Raw genomic sequence first — 20816 nt, 5'->3', positions numbered from 1 at the left:
GTCCCGCCGGGTTGTTGCCGGCCCCGCCCCTGGGGTCTCTTCTGCCCCGCCCCATCCCCTTGTGGGCGTAGCTCACAGCTGCTACCCCCAAGCGGGCTTGGCTGGGCTCTCCCCGGGGTCCTAGTGCCCGCCGTCACCACGACTTCAAACCTCCGAGGCCGTGGGCACCGGCTCTCACTCGCCTGCCCGCGGCCGCCGGTGCCCGGGTGGTCCGACCGCTGAACTCGCCTCGGCTGCCTCTCCAGCCCCCGCCCGTCATGAGAAGCCTGCTCCCCTTGCTCCTTTTCTCCCTGGTTGCCCTTTGTGGGCGAGGTGAGTTCTGTTCGGGGAAGGAGGGAGGGACGCCTGGGTCGGCCAGAGCCCGGCTGGACTGGCCACAGGTGGGAGGGAAGGGAGGGTGTCGAGCACCCAGGGGAGTGGCCCGAGATTGTCCTGGACGAATGGGGGCGTGGGCGGGGCTAAGCCCACTCGCGGCAGCAGGGGCGGGTCAGGATGAGTGGGTCTGCGACGTTTGGTCTGCGCGGCCGCCAGGGCCACCCTCCATATGGAGCGCCTTTGGGCTGGGCAGCGGGGCTGAGTGGTACCCGCTTGACAGGCAGCTCTGCTTAATCCCAGCGCTACTGTAGATAGGGAAAACTTAGCCTGAGGGTGGGGGGTGGGGCTACCCAACTCGCCAGCCCAAGTGTGTTTGGGGGTGGATCTCCTAGAAAACACACTTTTATGGCACCTCTGCCTCTGGTCACCCACTCCTAGGGGTTGGCCGGCCGGGACAGCCAGCTTGGCTGAGTGCGGGGCTGGTGAAGTGGAGCCTGGCCCTCAGGAACCTGCAGACACCCGGAAGGGAAATCCAGTTAGCCCTTCCCAGGCAAGAGTCCAGATATGGTGAGGATTGTCTGCTCCCGGCCTCAGTCTCCCCACCTGAGTTCCAAGGACTCTTTCAGCTCCTACCCTCCAGCCCAAGCTTGTCCTCCAAGCCCTAGTCAGCCTAGAGGACCAGGGCTATATCTTCCTTGGACAGAGACACACCACCAGGGGTGTTGGAGGTAAGGGGTAGGGGGACATATGAAGTTCCTATAAGGAAGCGGAGATCTCACCAAAGATGGTGTCTGCACTCCATGTGTGCACCCTGGATCTGTCACCACTTGCTCAGTGACCCTCTCTGGGCCTCAGTTTCCCTATCTGTTCTATGGGGATGATATGCCTTGACTACATACTTAGGGACTCAGATGTGAGTCAGTTGCAGTGTTTCTTAAGTACGGTCCTGGGGCCACTTGCATCAGAAACACCCACTATACATTCCCGGGGCCCCATCCTAGGCTCACAGGATCAGAATCTCCGGAAATGGAGCCTGGGTATCTGCATTTATACAAGCATCCAGGTGATTCTTGCACATGATTGGAGAAGCTACTGATAATGTATTGTGAGCTTTTTGTAAAACGTAAAAACCTCAACTTTTTGAAAAGAATCCATAGCTGCCTTTTAATAAATACAAATCTCTTGTTCCCTTCCTCAGGTAAGGACAAACATCCCCAACTGAAAATCACTCTGCCTTTCAGATGCCCACTTGCCAAGATTCCACTGACCCTTTACTTTCTATGGTTTGTATTCCAAACCAATAGGTATTGCCTTTCCGTTTTACCAATATAGATTTTTACCATTTGCTCTGCTTTTTCAATCCGTACACACACTCACACGTTTTAGAATTCCAGCCATGGCTTCCTCTCAGACTGTTAACCCCTTACTGGTGGGGAGCAGTTTTTCCAGAGAAGGCCAAGGAAGGCAAGGCCCTGGACAGAGGCAGGGTGGGCCCACTCCTTCTCAGAATCACTGGGTCACGACTGACCCCTAGTGGTGGCCTCTTTGTGTAACTGTGCCGGCCCCAGGGCTGGGAGGTGACCCCCAACTGTGCCCCAGAAGCTTCCACCTCTTCTGGGCCACCCCTGTCATCTGGGGGTGAGAGGCCTGTTCCTTGTCTTTTGAACCCGGCAGGCCACACAGGCATAAAGCAGTAGACTGAAAAGCCTAAACAAATATAGTCTGGAAACCCCTCTGCCCCCCATGCATGTATACAAGTACAAACACAGGCACAGGCATGAGTACACACTTGGCTGTGGACACCAACATGGCTTCTGCAGGGACAGGCTCCTTACCAGGAAGTTAGCAAGGGCGCGAAAGAAGACACAGGGGTTAGGGGAGGGCCTCTAACTGGCTCTGCCTCTGACTTGCTGGGACTCCTTTAGTAAGTTCCTCGCCCTCTTTGGTCTCAGTTTCCCCAGATAAGAAATAGAGAGTGGGCTAAATTGTCTAAGGTTTTCGGAACCTCTTTCTCTGGATCCCACAACTGGTCCTCAAGATGGGTGAGGGTCCCTGGGGGCCAGCTGAACGACTGAGAGGCAGGACAGGCCCAAAGGTGAGCAACCTGAGCATCCCAGGGGGGCTTGGAGCAGGAACACAAGCCCCCGCAGCCTGCAGAGCAGCCCATGCCTCTCAGGTACCTAGGTACACCAGCCTCCTGGGGCTGCAGAAATGTGGGACGCAGCCTCCCCCAGCACTGCAGGGCTGGGGACCAGAAGCCTCAGATTCTGACCCGAGCTGTCCCAGACATGCTTGATGGACTTGGGCAAGTCATACCCTGCTGAAATGATGGGTCAACTCAAATATATATAATAAAGAGGGGCTATGGGAGAGACCCAGCTATAACCTGGGGCTACAGACTGGCTTCCAGGGTATTTAAGCAGCTGGCCTCTGGGAGGGGGTCCAGGGTATGAGAGACAGGGCTCAGTATGTAGGCCAAGCATCCACAGGACCCCCTCTGGACAGCCTGGGGCAGGTTGGGGGAGGGACAGTGGGCAGCAGGTGCCCTGGGAGCATCTTTCACAGGCATTAAATGCTGCATTTGCTCCAGATAGGCAATGAGTTGGAAAGTGCATGGAGCAGGCAGGGTGGTGGCTGCTCCCCGTGGTCTCGTGTCCAGCCCAGCACCCACCCAGGAGTCCACCTCAGACTTGCTCTGTCAGGCAGTTCACACTCTGGGCCCTCTGGCCGCATCCAGAGGGTGGGATTTGGTAAAACAGAGTGAACTGGCCCCTCAGCGGAGGATGTAATCCCAGTCCTGGGCCTGGTGAGCCGGCAGACCCAACCCCACCTCCTCAGCCTCCCTTATTCCCTTATCCTTTTCCCACTTTCTTGCCTGCCCCCCGACACTGTTTCCTCTGCACACCTGCATATCTTCCCCTGTATCTGGGGTCTCCTGCTCAGGTGTCCTTGACTTCCTCTGAGGCTCCCTCTTTCCCAGGCCCCTCCCCAAACTGCCCTTACCTGACGTCACCAGAGTGAACGATGGAGTTCCTGAACCTCCCCTTCACTCCCCAGATGTGTGAGGGAGATGGGACAAAGACCCAAACGCCACATGGCAAGAGATCTGGGCTGTGAAAAGGGGCAGATCTGGGGCTGTGGGAGCTCAGTGGGGCTCCTTGCAGGAGGCTGCATTTGCTGGCTCGCAGGTATGGTTCTGAGCCCAGACCTCTCCTTTAAGCTCCAGACCAGGAGCCAACTGCCATCTGGACCCCTCCATTTGGTGTCTCAAGGTACACCCTGAATGCTGTAGGGCCAAGTCTGATCCCAGCAAACTCCCGCTGGCCCAGGCCTTTGCTCTTTCAGTGAAAGCGCCACCATCTCCCCAGCTCTGCACACAAACCCACGTTTGAATAATATCTCTCCTCCACTACACAGGAGGCTCCCTGAGGGCAGGAGCCAGGGTTTATGCTGGCTGTTACCCCCAGCGCATAACACAATGCCTGGCACAAGAAAGACTCTCAGATATTTGACGGCTGGTCGCCGGGGGGCTGTCCTGGCAGAAGAAAGAGTGTGCTTGAAGATTTAGAAGTGAGACAATGAAGGCCACATGGGGAAAGGAAAGCAGTATATATGGCCAAAATATACAGTACCTGGGCGTAGAGGTGGAGAGGTAAGAAGAGATCAGGTTGAGGAAGAAATGCTGCTGCCAAGGGGCTTTGGATGGCAAGCCGAAAAGTTTGCATTTGAATTCTACCGACAGCTCTGAGAGGTTATGGGCAGGGATGGGCTGTGGTTCAGTAGCTGTAGGAAGACCACTCTGGCACTGAATGGGACATGATGGCAGAGGCAGAGTGGGGGTGGGGAGACCAGCAAGGAGGCTACTGGAAGAGCCTGGGGCAGGGTGGTGAGCCAAGACCAGGAGGGATGGAGAGGGGAGGACAGACTGAGAGATTTGGAAAGTAGAATAGATAGAACTGGGTGGCCCCTTGGATGAACCAAGGAAAGGGTCAAAATAGATGCCCAGGTTTTGGACTAGATGTCTAGAGTGTGGGGTGCCATTCATTGCTAGACGGAGCAGGAGGAGGAAGATGTAGGGCGTGGGAGGAGAGAGCTGAGCTCTGTCTTGGGTAGATTTAATTTGAAGTCTCCAAGGAGAGGCAGGCCTGCCAGCCCCTTAGCTGCTCCAGCTGGCCCCGAGGGCACCTGTGCTCTCTGGCCCTCGCAGCTCTCCCTTTCACTGCCATCAGCTAGATGAGGACCCAGCAGATCTGACTATGTGTTTTCCCAGGGGACTGCCGCGTGGCCAACGCGGAGGAGAAGCTCATGGATGACCTCCTGAACAAAACCCGCTACAACAACCTGATCCGCCCAGCCACCAGCTCCTCAGAGCTCATCTCCATCCAGCTGCAGCTCTCCCTGGCGCAGCTCATCAGTGTGGTAGGTACAGGGGGCAGCTGTGCCTTCCCCACGGCTGGACACAGTATGCTACATGCTCCTCATATGCATGCTCCCCTCAGAGCTGCTTCCAGGGGCAGGGCTCCAAACCTGCGTGGGGATGTGGAAAGGGCCACAGGGAAGATTAACAATGAGCCATGGTTCCCTCAGGCACCTTCCTCAGCACTCCCTACGAGGCCCCACATCCACACATCAAGACCTGACAACCCTACTTTGGCACTCTGTAGTCCATTCTTCATTTCCATACCTGCAGTGACCGCCCTCACTTACCCAGACCCTCAGTTGGCTAGACCGATGCAGCAGCTGCCTCTGGTCCTGTCCCTACACCTGGGCCTCTGTACCCATCGGTTTCTGTACCTAGCTCCTATCTCCCCCCAGTAGGTAGGGGGTATGTGAGGTCATCTGTTGAGCAGACTGGGGGAGATGATAGGGTAGAAGGAGGAGAAGCTTATGGCCATGTTGGAGGCCCACCTTGTCTATGGCAGGCCCATTGGCGGGCTACCCAGTGGACATTCCTGCCTCACAACTTCTTTGTTAATAAAACTATGACTTGATATTGGATACTCACGAACTTCATGGGCCCTTCTCCGGCCTCCTTGCCACGTATTGTTAAGTCGTAGCTAACCATGGTAATTCTATTCCTCCAGCCAACGATCAGTCAGGGCTTAGGCAAGAGCTGTAGCCCTGGCATTGGGATGTAGGGGCTGCCTAAAAGGGCGGGGGTCTCTGGGAAAGTTTTCCTCATACTCAAAAAGGGACCCAAGAAAAGATTTGCCATTTCCTGCCATAGACATTGTCATGTGAAGGTTTTATATTTGGAACTATGGCCTCCATCTCATGATTGTGGGGGAAAAACAAGAGAATCACAGAGTCCTAACATCACTGTCAACAACCTAGAATCCTGACATCATTGAATTACTGCATTAACCAACGCTGAAATGACTGGCCTGCTCTCTTATGTGATATAACAGATGTCCTTATTGTTTTAGCCACTCATAGTTGGATGTTTTGTTGAACATCCAGCTATGCTTGAAGCCAAAGCATTTTAACTGGTTCTGGGATATGGATTGGCAGGTGACTCCAAACTGGGAAACTAGAGTGCACAAAGTGGGCAGGATATCCCTAGCAAAGAGAAGAGCACGTGCAAAGGCACAGACGGCATGTCTGGAATGAAAGAATCATGACTTAGAGGCCAAGTCAGGGGTCTCAAGGTTTAGGCAAATTCCTTAATTTATGCATATGGAAAAAGATCAGATGAACAACCCAGGACCTTGTCCAGGAGTTCTGGCGATGCCAGAAGTAGATCCCAAATTGCCTGACACCCAGCCCCGCACACTGACTGGCCGCTCCTTTTCCCAAGACCTTGCCAGCGCACTGGAAATCCACCGTGCCTCTCCTCCTGAGCCTTGGGAAGCCAACCAATGCGGCTGAGCCTCCTCTGGTCTGGTGGCTGCCTTCTTACTGCCACCCTCTCTCTCTAGCGCACTCAGCCCTCACAAACCCAGCCCCTCCAACCTACAGCCCTCACCAAGGCTTTGGCCAGATTAATGGCTGGCTTCCTCCCCTGGGAGGAAGCACAGCCCAAGAATGGGGGAGGGATGAAAAGCCTGTGCTCTCTGTCCCTCTCCCCTCCGAAGGCCAACTGGAAGGAATAAGTGCTTCCAGCCAGGCCGCTCCCAGGCTGGTGTCTGAGTGTTATTGTCCAGCCAATGGCTTTTTGCTTAATCGAGTGAGCCCAGCTGCAGCCTTGCAGCTGCTGCCTTGCAGCTGCTGCCCTGGTGAGGGGGACCAGGAAGGCAGCTCTAGCCACACTTCCAGGCTAAGGCTGCCCCTGCCAGATCTGCTCTGTGGTCCCTGTGGGATAATAGAAGTTACCAGAAGGAGGAGGGCACACAGCCTCCAGCCCCATGCCTATGAGTGTAGCACTGTGAGCTGTCATAATCCTGAAAGCTGTGTACAGAACAAATATGAGGTTTGGGGGGTTATTTTTCCTTTTGTATTTCAGGGTTTGGTTTTCAAGGAGGGAGGGTTATGGGCATAACCAGTTTAAAGATGGAAGTTTCTAGGGAGCAGGCAGGGAGTTTGTGCTGTGTAAGGCCAGCAAGCCTTCAGAAGCAGCTCTTTGGGAAGGCCAGGACTGCCTTTGGGAAGGCAGCTGTGGGGGAGTAAAGGGGACTAAGGCACCAGACTAAAGAAGGAGAGAACTTTCTGGGTGGCAGAAATGTTCTATACCTTGAAAGGAGGTGGGTTACCTGAATAATGCATTGTTAAAACTGATCAAACTGTACCCTTAAGATCTATGCATTTCACTGTATGTGAATTGTACCTCAACTTCACTGTATGTAAATTGTACCTCAACTTTAAAAAAATTATTTTTTACGACAGATGAAGGTTTTCAACTTTCTGTAATGACAGAGTATCTTGTTGCAGATTAACTTTTCCACAAGAACAATTAGAAAAGGGGGACAAAAATGCCTGTCCTCCGCCAAATCTCTTTGAAGGTCTTAGAGAGCTTAGCCAGGACTTGAAGGACCAGGATCCAGGAGGTGACCCTGATAGCTTCTGGTGCTTTTCCTGTCGTTTGATGATTGGTAAACAGTATAGAGCCAAGGGGCTAGGGAGCTGAGTACAGAGTGGTGGCTAAGAGGCTGGGAAGCCTAGCTGAATGCTTGGCACTCTTACAGGGCTAGGATGACACAAATTGGAATTGGAGCCCCACTAAGGAGATGGGGCCTTGGTGAGGACCTTGCAAGGAGCATTGCTAAGAGTCAAAATGAATCAAGAACAGACCAGCCCTCACAAAAACTAAAACCTGCTTTGAACCAGCTCAGTCACAGACTAGATGTAGGTGATCTGTCCCTCCTCTAACTGCCTGCCATAAAGCCAAAGTAAGTCGTCCCTGGAGGCAGATAAAGTCAGATAAAAACTTACTAGGCAGGCAATAAGACAAGACTAAATAAGAAAAAATGAAGAGAGAAAAGAAGAGAAACAGACACACAGATGATTCAAATACTGGAGTCATCAGACATAGACTTTTAAATAACTGCCGTTAAGATGGTAAAACTTATGTGCATTTTACCACTATTAAAAATAAACAAAATAAATAAACATTCTTGAAAAGAAAATGTGATGCATTAATATGTTCAAGAAACTTATAATGATGGAGAATTTAAAATTTATTAGATGGGTTTAATAGCAGATTGGTCATAGCAGAAGAGAAAGTTAATGAACAGGAAGAGAGGTCAATCGAAAATATCTAGACAAATTATAGAAAAAAGAAAGGAAAATACAGAAAAGAAGATAATATGATACAGGATAAAAATGTCAGGTCTAACGTGTATTTGGAGTTCCAGAAAGAATGGGAATAAAAATAAGAAACAAAGGTTGAAGTGATACTGACTGAGATTTTTCCAAAACTGACTGAAGACATTAATCTACACATGCAAGAGGCTCTGTGAACCCTATAAGGGTAAATACAAAGAAAATCATACCCAGGTACATCATACTCAAACTCCTGACAACCAAAGACAAAGCAAATCTTAAAAGAAGTCGGGGGAAACAAAAGTCAGAAGCAACAATAAAACTAACAGCTGAAAATGGAAGCCAGAAAATTGAATGACATTTTTTAAGTGCTGCAAGAAAAAACTGCAAACCTAGAAATATACCACCAGTAAAAATATAATTAAAAATGAAGGTGAGGGCTTCCCTGGTGGCACAATGGTTAAGAATCTGCCTACCAATGCAAGGGACATGGGTTCGAGCTCTGGTCTGGGAAGATCCCACATGCCACGGAGCAGCTAAGCCTGTGGGCCACAACTACTGAGCCTGAGCACTAGAGCCCGCAAGCCACAACTACTGAGCCCACGTGCCACAACTACTGAAGCCTGTGCGCCTAGAGCCTGTGCTCTACAACAAGAGAAGCCACGACAAGGAGAAGCCCTCACACCACAAGGAAGAGTAGCCCCCACTCACTGCAACTAGAGAAAGCCTGCGCACAGCAACGAAGACCCAACACAGCCATAAATAAATAAATAAATTTATTTTAAAAAAAAATAGGAAGTTGAAATAAAGATGTTTTCAGGAGAGAGAGAGAAAGAATTTAATACAAGAAGACTCAATATGGAAAATGATCCCAGATGGAAATATAGAAATGTAGGAAAAATGAAGCACAACAGAAAGGGTAAATATATGGGTGAATTTGAATTGATATTGACAGTATAAAAAAACAGAAAAAAATATCTTGCAAGGTTTTAATTATATGTAGAATTAGATACATGACAATAACCCAAAAGTAAGGAGGGGGTAGATGAAATTGAAATGTTCTAAAGTTCTTGCCTTGTTCTGGAAGTGATGAAAGAACTAATTTATATTAGATGCAGATGCTAAAAAGTCAAGTGTATGCATATTGCAGACTCCAGAGTAACTACCTAAAGAAGAGTCACATTAATATCGGGAGAAATGGATAATAAAATCGTTAATCCAAAATAAGGCAAGAAAAGAGAGAAAGGGAATAAACAGAAAACAGATAGATGGTAGGTTTAAACCCAAATTTATCAGTAACTACACTGAATGTAAATGGCCTAAATACTCTAATTAAAACAAGACATTTGGGGTTGGGGGGAGACATTGGCATGCATCCTCTCTCTCCTCTTCCCATCTACCCCTCAACAGTCTGGAATGTGGGTGTAATGACTGGAGCTGCAGCAGTCATTGTGGACCATGCAGATGAGAGCCACACTCTAGGTGTGGTAGAGAAGAAATCTGGAAGGAACCTGGGTCCCTAAGGACTTTGTAGAGCAAAGCCACCGTATTATAGGTATACCTCAGAGATACTGCAGGTTTGGTTTCAGACCACCGCAACACAGTGAATATCACCATAAAGCAAGTCACATGATTTTTTTTTGGTTTCCCAGTGCATATAAAACTTATGTTTACACTATGCTGTCGTCTATTCAGTGTGCAATAGCATTATGTCTAAAAAACAACGTACATAACTTAAGTTTAAAATACTTTATTGCTAAAAAATGCTAACCATCATCTGAGCCTACAGTGAGTTGTAATATTTTGCAGTAGTAACATCAAAGATACTGATCACAGATCACTGTAACAAATACAGTAATGATGAAAAAGCTTAAAATATTGCAAAAATTACCAAAATGTGACACAGAGGCACAAAGTAAGCAAGTGCTGTTGGAAAAATGGGGCCAATAGATGCTCCACACAGAGTTGCCACAAAACTCTGATTTTGAAAAAATGCAGTATCTGTGAAGCACAATAAAACAAGGTATGCCTGTACGTCCAAACCGTTACAAGAGAGAAAGAAACTTATTTAAGGCAGTGTCACTCTGGCTCTCTGTGACTGGCAACTGAACCTTTTTCTACTGATATGCTTGCCTAGTTAAAGGAAGTGATTTCCAAGCTGATATCAAGATGCTGGACGTTACCTTGGTGAAGAGGAGGCAGGGAAATTGGTACAGACTGAGAGCACAAGACACATTTGGAGAACTAAAGGCCAGGGCGGATGTCGGGGGAAGGGCATAGAATAAAGGTGAAATGAAGCCGGGAAAGTTGGCAAGACCTTGCAGACCCTGTGAAGGAGTTGGATTTTTATTTTATATGTGAAGGAAGCCACAGAAGTGACCTAAGTAAAAATAGGATTAAGGGGGAAATGGCAGGAACTTTGGAAGTTTCTTCTGGCTGCAGAGGAAGAATAGATGTGTGTCTGTATGGGGTATGTGTGCAGAGTGGTCATAGACCAGTTGGGAGGGTCTTGCAGTGGTTCAGGTGAGAGATGGATTATGGTGGCCTGGATTATTGTGGTAGGATTCTTATATTCTTCAGAAAATATTTATTTCACATCTGATACATCCCAGATACCCTTCTAGGTGCTGTCTGCCCTCAAGGAACTTAGACGCTAGTAGGAGGTGGCACATAATACACAAATAGAGGTGGCCAGTGGTGATAAGAGCTATAAAGAAAAATGAAGCAGGGGTGACACAGTGGTTAAGAATCCACCTGCCAATGCAGAGGACATGGGTTCGAGCCCTGGTCCGGGAAGATCCCACATGCCGCGGAGCGACTAAGCCCGTGTGCCACAACTACTGAGCCTGCGCTCTAGAGCCCGTGAGCCACAACTACTGCAGCCTGCATGCCTAGAGCCTGTGCTCTGCAACAAAGAGAAGCCACCACAATAAGAAGCCCTCACACTGCAACAAAGAGTAGCCCCTGCTCGCCACAACTAGAGAAAGCCTATGCACAGCAACGAAGACCCAACGCAGCCAAAAAATTAATTAATTAATTATTTTAAAAAAAGAAGAAAAATGAAGCAGGGAGAGAGGGGAACGGGGTGCTATTTTATGTAGAAAGGTCAGGGAAGACCTGAAGAAAGTGAGGAAGTCAGCTGTGTGGATTTCCAGGAAGAGAGAATAACATGTGCAAAGGCAGAAGCAAAGAGACACGTATAGCTGAAGTGGGATGAGCAAACAGGAAAGTGTTGAGGTAAGAGGTACTAGAGCTAATAGGGATGGAGGTGGGGGAGGGGGGCAGATCATGGATGTCCTTGCAGGTCCTGGGCAGAACTTTGGCTTTCACTTTAGATGAGATGGGAGGGGAGTGGAGGGTTTCAGCAGAGAGATGTAGTCTGAGGAGCTGAGATTTTAAAAGGATTACCCACGTTGCTCTATAGAGAATAGACTAAAGGCAGGCCAAGGCAGAGCAGGAAGGCCAGTTGGGAGGCTACTGCAACAGTCCAGGTAACAGATGATGGTGGCAGAGGAGATGGGGAGAATCAGACAAATTTGAGACTCATGTAGGCGGTACAACCTACAGGACTTACTGATGGATCAGAGGGCAAGGGATCAGGGCCGACTGCCAGGTTTCTGGCTTGCGGAATTGTATGGCTGGGGGATGCCATTCACTGAGATGGCAATGCCAGCGGAGGCCCAGGTCTGGGTGGAGATCATGAGGTTTGTCGCAGGCATGTTAGGTGGGAAATACGTCTGAGCCCTCCGAGGAGGTTAAGTTGGTGGTTGGTCATATGGCCCCGGAGCTCAGAGACTTTTGCTTGATAAAGTGTGGTCTATCACCTCCTAACAGGTGAACTGATAACCTCATTTCCCTCCCCAGAATGAGCGAGAACAGATCATGACCACCAATGTCTGGCTGAAACAGGTAAGTGCCCTGCAGGGTCCCCAGCCCAAGGAGGCGTTTTCTCCAGGGCTGCCCCTTGGCGGCGAGGGACCTACAAGTGACGGGGCCTTGCCTGTCTGCTCAGGAATGGACAGACTACCGCCTGGCCTGGAACAGCTCCCGCTATGAGGGTGTGAACATCCTGAGGATCCCCGCAAAGCGCGTCTGGCTGCCTGACATCGTGCTTTACAACAAGTTAAGTGGCAGGGCTGGCCAAGGTGGTGAGGGCCAGGCCTCCAGTCCTGCGCTTCACCCAGACTTCCAAGCTGTCAGGCTGCAAGAGGAATTAGAGATGAGCAGGGCCAGCACCCTCAGTTACAGATGGGGAATTGGAGGCCAGAGATGGGGAGGGCCTTGCGACTCACTCAGGCACAGCTGGGACCCGGGCCACCATCCTGACCCCAAGTCCAGTGCTCTTTCTGTCCTCCATACTGTCCTCTTTCTTTCTAAACTTGCTTTTTAATTAATTAATTTATTTATTTATTTTGGGCTCTTCGTTTCTGTGCGAGGGCTTTCTCTAGTCGCGGCGAGCGGGGGCCACTCTTCATCGCGGTGCGCAGGCCTCTCACTGTCGCGGCCTCTCTTGTTGCGGAGCACAGGCTCCAGACACGCGGGCTCAGTAGTTGTGGCTCACGGGCCTAGTTGCTCCGCGGCATATGGGATCTTCCCAGACCAGGGCTCGAACCCGTGTCCCCTGCATTAGCAGGCAGATTCTCAACCACTGCGCCACCAGGGAAGCCCCATACTGTCCTCTTTCTGACCTTCGGTTGCTCTGTCAGTGTTGGGTGTTGGTAGCACTGACTTGATATGCATAAATATCTCAGGTAGGTGGAGGGGGATAAAGAGACTTCCCAGGTCGCAGTCCTACCAGCAGAAGCGAGAAATGATTAGGAGTAGGTGATCTAAGGACAGAAAGACCTGACTTCAAATCTTAACTGTACTACTTACTAGTTTTCTGACCTTGAAGAGGACAACTAACTTCTCTGAGCCTTGTTTTTCCCCATCTGTAAAATGGGGATGATAATAATATCTACTTCATTGGACTGTTGTGAGGCTTAAATGAGCAAATCTATGTAAAGCCTTCACGCTGTTTCATGGCAGGGCTCTCGCCACCAGGCAGTTGCCAAGTAAAGCAGGCCTTTCCGGTGAGGGCATGGGGGTTTGGAAGAGTGATTAGTGAGAAGTAATCCTGCAGGGCTCTTTGGCGAGTTCTAAGAACAGCCAGGCATCATCTATGGATTTCATGATATTCTCTTCCACGCCCTGTCCCCACCCCCAGTGCCGACGGTACCTACGAGGTGTCTCTCTACACCAATGTGGTGGTCCGCTCCAATGGAAGCATAATGTGGCTGCCCCCTGCCATCTACAAGAGTGCCTGCAAGATCGAGGTGAAGCACTTCCCCTTTGACCAGCAGAACTGCACCCTCAAGTTCCGCTCTTGGACCTACGACCACACAGAGATCGACATGGTCCTCAAGTCACCCACGGCCAGCATGGATGACTTCACCCCCAGTGGTGAATGGGACATAGTTGCCCTCCCTGGGCGAAGGACGGTGAACCCACAGGACCCCAGCTACGTGGACGTGACTTACGACTTCATCATCAAGCGCAAGCCGCTCTTCTACACCATCAACCTCATCATCCCCTGCGTGCTCATCACCTCCCTGGCCATCCTCGTCTTCTACCTGCCCTCCGACTGCGGCGAGAAGATGACGCTGTGCATCTCTGTGCTGCTGGCGCTCACCGTCTTCCTGCTGCTCATCTCCAAGATCGTGCCGCCCACCTCCCTCGATGTGCCGCTCATCGGCAAATACCTCATGTTCACCATGGTGCTGGTTACCTTCTCCATCGTCACCAGTGTCTGTGTGCTCAACGTGCACCACCGCTCACCCAGCACGCACACCATGGCACCCTGGGTCAAGCGCTGCTTCCTACACAAGCTGCCCACTTTCCTTTTCATGAAGCGCCCTGACAGCAGCCCCTCCAGGGCCCCCCAGCCCAGTCAGGCTCACCTGACCAAGTCCAAGGCCGCCACTACCGCCTCGGCCATGGGCCCCGCCAGCTCCTCCAACCTCTACGGGAACTCCATGTACTTTGTGAACCCTGCCTCTGCAGCTCCCAAATCTCCAGCCGGCTCTGACTCAGCGGGTATCCCCAGGGATTTCCGGCTGAGGTCTTCTGGGAGGTTCAAGCAGGATGTGCAGGAGGCTTTAGAGGGTGTCAGCTTCATTGCCCAGCACATGAAGAGTGATGATCAGGACCAGAGTGTAAGTTGCTAGCCCAGCCCCCAACACCGGCCCATTGGAAGAGGCTGGGATAATATAGTCAGTTTCCCATTTCCTGAAGTTAATTCATGAGACAAGGGTTCTCAAACTCTTTGTTTGAATAAGGAATCCAAAACTGAAATGAGTTTTATTCTAGTTTCGTGCATGAAGGGATAGGAAGGAAGTACTAGTGATCCTTTTTGGTTTGTTGTGGGTTCCCCACAACCTGATATAAACACCTGGGCAGAGGGAGTTTTTTTGAGAAGTGATCCCCAGGAAGCACAGTGAGGAAGTGGAGAAAGTGAGACAGGGAAAGGTGGAAAGCCAATGTCGGTATCAGTGAGCAGGATACTGCCACGGGCTCTGGAGGCTAGTCCAGTCAGAGAACCTCTGCGGAAGCCGGAAGCATGGAAGCAACTCTCAGAATCATCCCCCAGGAGGGAGGAGGGTATTTGCCCATTAGCTCCCATCCCCAAGGCTCTAGTAACCTTGGGGGCATTAACTCCCCTGCACTTCCTGGTTTTGCCAGCTGGTTGTGAAGCAAGCAGTTTGGGTGCTAGAGAAAGCCCTGGGGCAGAGAAGAGAGGAGAAGCAGGCAGAAAGTGGAAGGCTGTCGTGGGCTGGAAAATGATTCTGCAGCCTTTAGGGACACAGGTGGGCCAGGGCACCAAGGGCATATGCTCCCATCCTTGTCAGGCTTGCCAAGAAGCCATACAAACATTTATAACTCTTAGGAGTATAGAACCATCCATTTAAATATTATTGCTACCAGGATAATAAATTATCAAGTACAATTACAGATTTCTAAAAAGAGGTTAAGTTTACTTCCCCAGGACAAAGCCGTGAGCTCTAGAGTTTAGGTGTCTTGACTGACTCCTTTGAAGTTAATGCTTCAAAGGACGATTTTATAACTAAACACAGAACGTGATGGTACGGTTAGAAATTTTCACACACATTTCCAGACTGGGTTGGAGAACAAGTTTCAGACTCTTGGGAATGTTCGCATTTTAACACCTTATCAAATCAGATTCTTTGAACAGGTTTTTACACCACAACAAGCAGCTGCATGTGAAAAAGAGGGCATCGCCTTGTTCTTACCTTTCTGTGATTCCTTTTCACTAGCTACATTCTCAAGGGAAAGCACGGGGATTCCATTATTTAGTGCCAAGAGAAAAGAGCAGGGTGGAAAAGCTCCAAAATTACACTGTGAAAAAAAGAAAGAATTGCTAACAAGCGGAATATAGCACACAAGTTCTTCTACACCCTTGTCCTCAGGGTGTGGTCCTTGGACCAGCAGCACCGGTCTCACCTGGGAGCTGTTTAGAAATGCTGCATCTCAGGCCCCACCCCAGACCTGCTGGCTCAGCAGCTACGCTTTCACCAGATCCCCAGGGGATTCCTAGGCTCGGTCCAGTTTGAGAAGCACAGCTCTATAGGATTATCAGATTTCACTTTCTAAAAAATTAATTTAATTATGCTTGCTTTAGTTCAGAACCATTCAGTAACTCAGTATCACCTAATTCATTGATTCCCAAATATTAATATACAGACTGGGGCCCTCCTGGCTAATTAGGAACCACTTGGGCAACTTTTCAAAATACAGCTTTGGGGCCACCTGTTCTGACTGAGCTGGGATCTCTGTGGGAGGTGGTCCAGCAGCTGCATTTTTCACCAGATTCCCGCTGGTTCCTGTGCATATGCAGGTTGAGAAACTGGTCTCCTGCAGCCCTGGCTGAGCCATCCGCATCCTGAGCTCTCTCTTCTAAAGGTCTCACCACCCCCTAGACACTCACAGGCCTCTGCCTCTTTCTAACTCAATTAATTAAAAGCATTTTGTGGGAAGGAGCCAGGCAGGGCCCACAGTTATTATATTTGCCAGTGTTCATTGAGCTCCAACCACACATCAGGCACTCTACCAGGAAGTGACATACGTTACTGCTAATTCTGCCAGGAACCTGTGAAGTGTCATTTACTTGAATCCCGATTCTACAATAGAAAAAAAAGCTAGGCCCAGAGAGGCTCATTAACTTGCCCAAGGTCACACAGCTGGCACAGAGCAGAGCCAAGCTCCATACTCAGATCTTTCTGATGTCATTAACATTCCTTGCACTTCGCAGTGCCTTGCCCTGAACTGACACACATGGGGGCCTTACTGGTTGATCGACTTTCTCATGTCTAGCTGGAGAGAAGAGGCTTTCTTCCCTTCCAGAGCATGCCCACCCCTAAGCCAGCCTGGGCTGTTTCTCATCTTCAGCACTTTCACCCTCCCTGGTGATTAACTGGTCACTATAAATAGCACAAAAATATAAAAAGAGGGGAAAAGGAGCGTACACACACTCACGCACACACGCGCGTGCACACACACACGGTTGTTTGCAATTAGGGCTGTCATAAAGAAACCCAAGAGTGCCGTGTGGAAAGTGGGCGGTGCCTGCTGCATCTAGGAAACAGACAGCAGCTGTGTTTGGCTGGGGGTGTGTTTGGTGGGGCTGGTTGAGCAGGGATCATCCTGGAGGGGAGATGCACACCACTGACCAGGGCTCTGACAAATTGGGTCACTGACATCGCTTGCCCATTGCTGCCCGAATTTCCAGCTCCAGAGTCCCTGCTGAGTTCTGCTGATGCAGCCATTTTCCACCAGGACAAGTACACATGCAGAAGGATCCAGACAGGCTGGGGTGTGCAAGAGGGTGAGGGGAAGGGAGACCAGAATGCTGGGTCTCTCTGGGGGCATCTCCCCCAGGCCAAGGAGGCAGGCACATCTGTGGTGGCACCTCAGGAGGCTAGCCGTGTTTCTGCCAATCCTATACCCCACACCTGGGCCTGAGAAGATGGGGGGCGGGGAAGGAGGTGGAGAGAAGCCCAGATGATGTGGAAGGAGGCTGGCTCTTAATTACAGGAACTAGCAGACACTGCCGTTAATGGAACTGAGCAAATTAAATAGGATTTCCAGGTGTCCTGCGGGTCCCATTGCCCAACCCCCTCTCAGCTAGGTGCACCTCAAGTCTTCCTTTGGGCAAAGCCAGCTCAGGCAGGGGGCTTGGGGTGAAAATGAGAGCAGAGGCCTTGTGATCCTCAGGTTTCATTCCCCTTATTTATAATCCAGTTTGGTTTCGAATCACATATGTGGCGTTAATAACCCCTTCCATTCCTAACCTTCCCATACAGCCTGGTTCCCAGTGGCTCCCTGATGCCATGCAGCGTGGGTAGGGGTGGATTGAGGACCCGAGAAGCACCCAGGTACCCAGCTGAAAGACCAGCCTCAGACTCAGAACTTACCACTCCATGTTCTAAGTGGCCTACGGGGTCCCTGGCCAGATAGTGAGGCCCCAGCTTGGGGAAGGAGGGAAAGCAGGGAGGACCTCCGCGCTCGGTGCCTGTAACCGGCCCCTCTGTCTGCCCACAGGTCATTGAGGACTGGAAGTACGTGGCCATGGTGGTGGACCGGCTGTTCCTGTGGGTGTTCGTGGTTGTGTGTGTGCTCGGCACTGTGGGGCTCTTCCTACCTCCCCTCTTCCAGACCCACACACCTTCTGAAGGGCCCTAGGCTGCCCTGCATGTCTGAGGCCCCCAGGATGTGGGGTGAGATGATGTGAGTGGCCAGACGGACAGTCTGCTGCTTCCTTCTGGGTCACGGCTGATGAGGCCCTAAATAAATGAGTCTGTCAGCCATCAGCCCCATCAAACAGCCATGGTCATGGGAGGGGCAAGGATGGGGGGGCCTGGACCGTCCTCTCTGAAGGCCTTGGAGGAAACCCAGGAAACCCGCTACAGGAGGGTCTTTGGACACCTTAATTCCGGCTTGGCTTCCTTCCCTGCAGCAGGCACTGGGGATAAAGATGCGTGTAGCAGTGGCACCCACAGTGTGCCAGGCATCTGATCTGCATGCCGGCTTACCTCTCACTCCATCTCCCTGCACTCCTCCTTGTCCACTAGGTTCACTGGCCTTCTTTTAGTCCCTCACATGCTTCAAGATCTTCCCAGCTTAGAGCCTCTGCATTTGCTGTACATTCTACCCAAACCTTCTTCCCCAGATGTCTCGTAAGCTCTTCCTATGGCTGCATCATTCAGGGCTCTGCTCCGATCCATCATTTGTCCAATGTCACCTACCCCAGGGGCCTTCCCCAGTCACTCATCCCAAAGCATTCTCCCCACAGCCACATTACCCCGACACCTTCCTCCAGCAGCCCTCGGTACCCGAGACTCTCATCCGCTAGAGTGTGAGCTCCGTGAGAGCAGGGACCTGGCCCTTCGTGTTTGCTGCGGTATCCTCAGGGCCTAGGACAGAGCTCGGCCCATAGTAGGTGCTCAATAAATGTTTGTTGAATGAAGACATGGCTCCTATTCCTCCTTCAATCTCAGATTCCCCCTCCCCTCAGCAGCTTTCCCTTGTTCCCCACCTGAAAGGAATGGCTCTCTCCTCCATGCTCCGCGGCCCTGGTCATGTTCTGCTTTTTATCCTGGCTGGGTCAGGTGTGGCCCCCTCACAGATGCTCTGATTGGTTTCCCCTACATACTGCCTTTTGAACAGTGCCTGGCAAGTCGTAAGCACTCAAAATACTTGTGCGATGGAGGAGGACTTTTCAAATAATCTATTTTAAAAATTATTATACAATAAAACTGACTTTTTAGGTACTGTTCTATTAATTTTAACATATGTATAGAGTCATGTAATCAGGATATAGGAGTCACTCATCACCCAGAACAGCTCCCACCTGCTACTCCTTTATGGTCACGTGTCCCTCCACCCCTAACTCCCGGCAACCACTGAGCTTTTCTCCATCACTATAGTTTAGTCTCTTCAAGAATAACCTCTAGGGCTTCCCTGGTGGCGCAGTGGTTGAGAGTCTGCCTGCCGATGCAGGGGACACGGGTTCGTGCCCCGGTCCGGGAAGATCCCACATGCCGCAGAGTGGCTGGGCCCGTGAGCCACGGCCGCTGAGCCTGCGCGTCCGGAGCCTGTGCTCCGCAACGGGAGAGGCCCGCGTACCGCAAAAAAAAAAAAAAAAAAAAAAAGAACCTCTAGGGACTTCCCTGGTGGTGCAGTGGTTAAGAATCTGCCTGCCAATGCAGGGGACATGGGTTCAAGCCCAGTCTGGGAAGATCCCATATGCCGCAGAGCAACTATGTCCGTGAGCCACAACTACTGAGCCCGCTTGCCACAATTACTGAAGCCTACCCGCCTAGAGCCCGTGCTCCGCAACAAGAGAAGCCACTGCAACGGGAAGCCCGCGCACCACAATGAAGAGTACACCCCACTCACCGCAACTAGAGAAAGCCTGCATGCAGCAATGAAGACCCAACACAGCCCAAAATAAATAAATTTATATATTAAAAAAAAAGAATAACCTCTAATGGGGACTTCCCTGGTGGTCCAGCTGTTAGGACTCCATGTTCCCAATGCAGGGGGCCCAGGTTCAATCCCTGGTCAGGGAACTAGATCCCATGGGCCACAATTAAAGATCCTGCACGCACCAACGTTAGTATGGAACCACTGGAGAGTGGCTTCTTTCACTCAGCGTAATGCCTTTGAGATTCATCCAAGTTGAAGAGTGTAACAATAGTTTGTTCTTTTGCATCCATCATATGGCTGTTGAAGCACATTTAGGTTGTTACCAGTTTGGGGCAATTATCAATACCGTTATTATAAACATTTCACTTATAGTATTTTGTGTGAACAAAACTTTTCATTTTTCTAGATAAATACTCAGTAATGTGATTGCTGGGTTATATGGGGAGAGTATGTTTATATGAAACTGTCAACCTGTTTTCTGGAGCAGCCATACTGTTTTGCATTCCCACCAGCAAAGTATGAGAGATCCAGTTGCTCTGTTTCCTCATCTGCACTTGGTATTGACAGTATTTTTTTATTTTAGCCAACCCAGTGGCTGTTAAGTGGTATATCACCCTGGTTCTAATTTGCTTTCCCTAATGGCTAGTGATACCAAAATCTTGGCTCTCTGTGCACCAATGCCAAAAAGAAATATGGAGACAGAGTTTTGGAGAAACAAGAAAAATGGCTTTAATCTTTGCCTGGCAAAGGGGGTAACACAGCAAGCTAGCGCCTCAAGAGCTGTGCCCCCTTCCCTGGGGAATAGGGAAAGGTTATATAGCCTGGGGCTCATGGTCTGGGGTAGGTGATAAAGCTCAAAGTAATGAAGGTCTTGCATTTATTTTGTTCTACAAATTCATGGCCAAAGCTGTCATCAGGTGGCTCAACAACCTGGTCTGGTGTCCCTGAAGTTTTCGGCCTGTGACCTCCTGTCCCAAATGAAGAGTGCTACAAGGGACTGTAGCAGGAGAAATGCCAGGTGCAAAGGGTAATTCATATGGAGTCAGCGAGTAATCAGCTTTGTGAAGGACGTCTAGCTACAAGTGTTTGTTAGAAGTAACAGCTAAAGAATAACCACAATTGATTAACTCTTTCAGGCCTGTTTATGTTGTTTCCCCAGCCTGTTCATTGTTTCCTTATTTTCCTTGTTTATCTGAAAACAGAAGTCTCATTTCTATTTTTGCTGCAACATTAGCAGCAAATGTTGGACATCTTTTCGTGAGCTTTTTGCCTTTTTTGGTCAAGTGTCTGTTTAACTCTTTTGCTCATTTTTAAAACTG

The 20816-nt window shown here is 50.2% G+C and overlaps 1 protein-coding gene across 1 annotated transcript; it reads left to right on the top strand.

The window, feature by feature from the left end:
* Positions 1-212: 212 nt before the first annotated feature.
* On the top strand, positions 213-18487 carry CHRNB4 (cholinergic receptor nicotinic beta 4 subunit). Its single transcript, XM_032623085.1, has 6 exons — positions 213-312; positions 4586-4734; positions 11878-11922; positions 12026-12135; positions 13220-14207; positions 17611-18487. Exons 1-6 carry the CDS (start codon positions 258-260, stop codon positions 17749-17751), a joined length of 1488 nt encoding a protein of 495 aa, XP_032478976.1. The 5' UTR covers positions 213-257; the 3' UTR covers positions 17752-18487.
* The last annotated feature ends 2329 nt before the right edge of the window (positions 18488-20816 follow it).

Source organism: Phocoena sinus, chromosome 2, assembly GCF_008692025.1.
Source record: "Phocoena sinus isolate mPhoSin1 chromosome 2, mPhoSin1.pri, whole genome shotgun sequence".
NCBI classification, from domain to species: Eukaryota; Metazoa; Chordata; class Mammalia; order Artiodactyla; family Phocoenidae; genus Phocoena; species Phocoena sinus.
The sequence above is the reverse complement of the archived record's forward strand: the minus strand, read 5'-3'. Positions and strand labels throughout refer to the sequence as shown.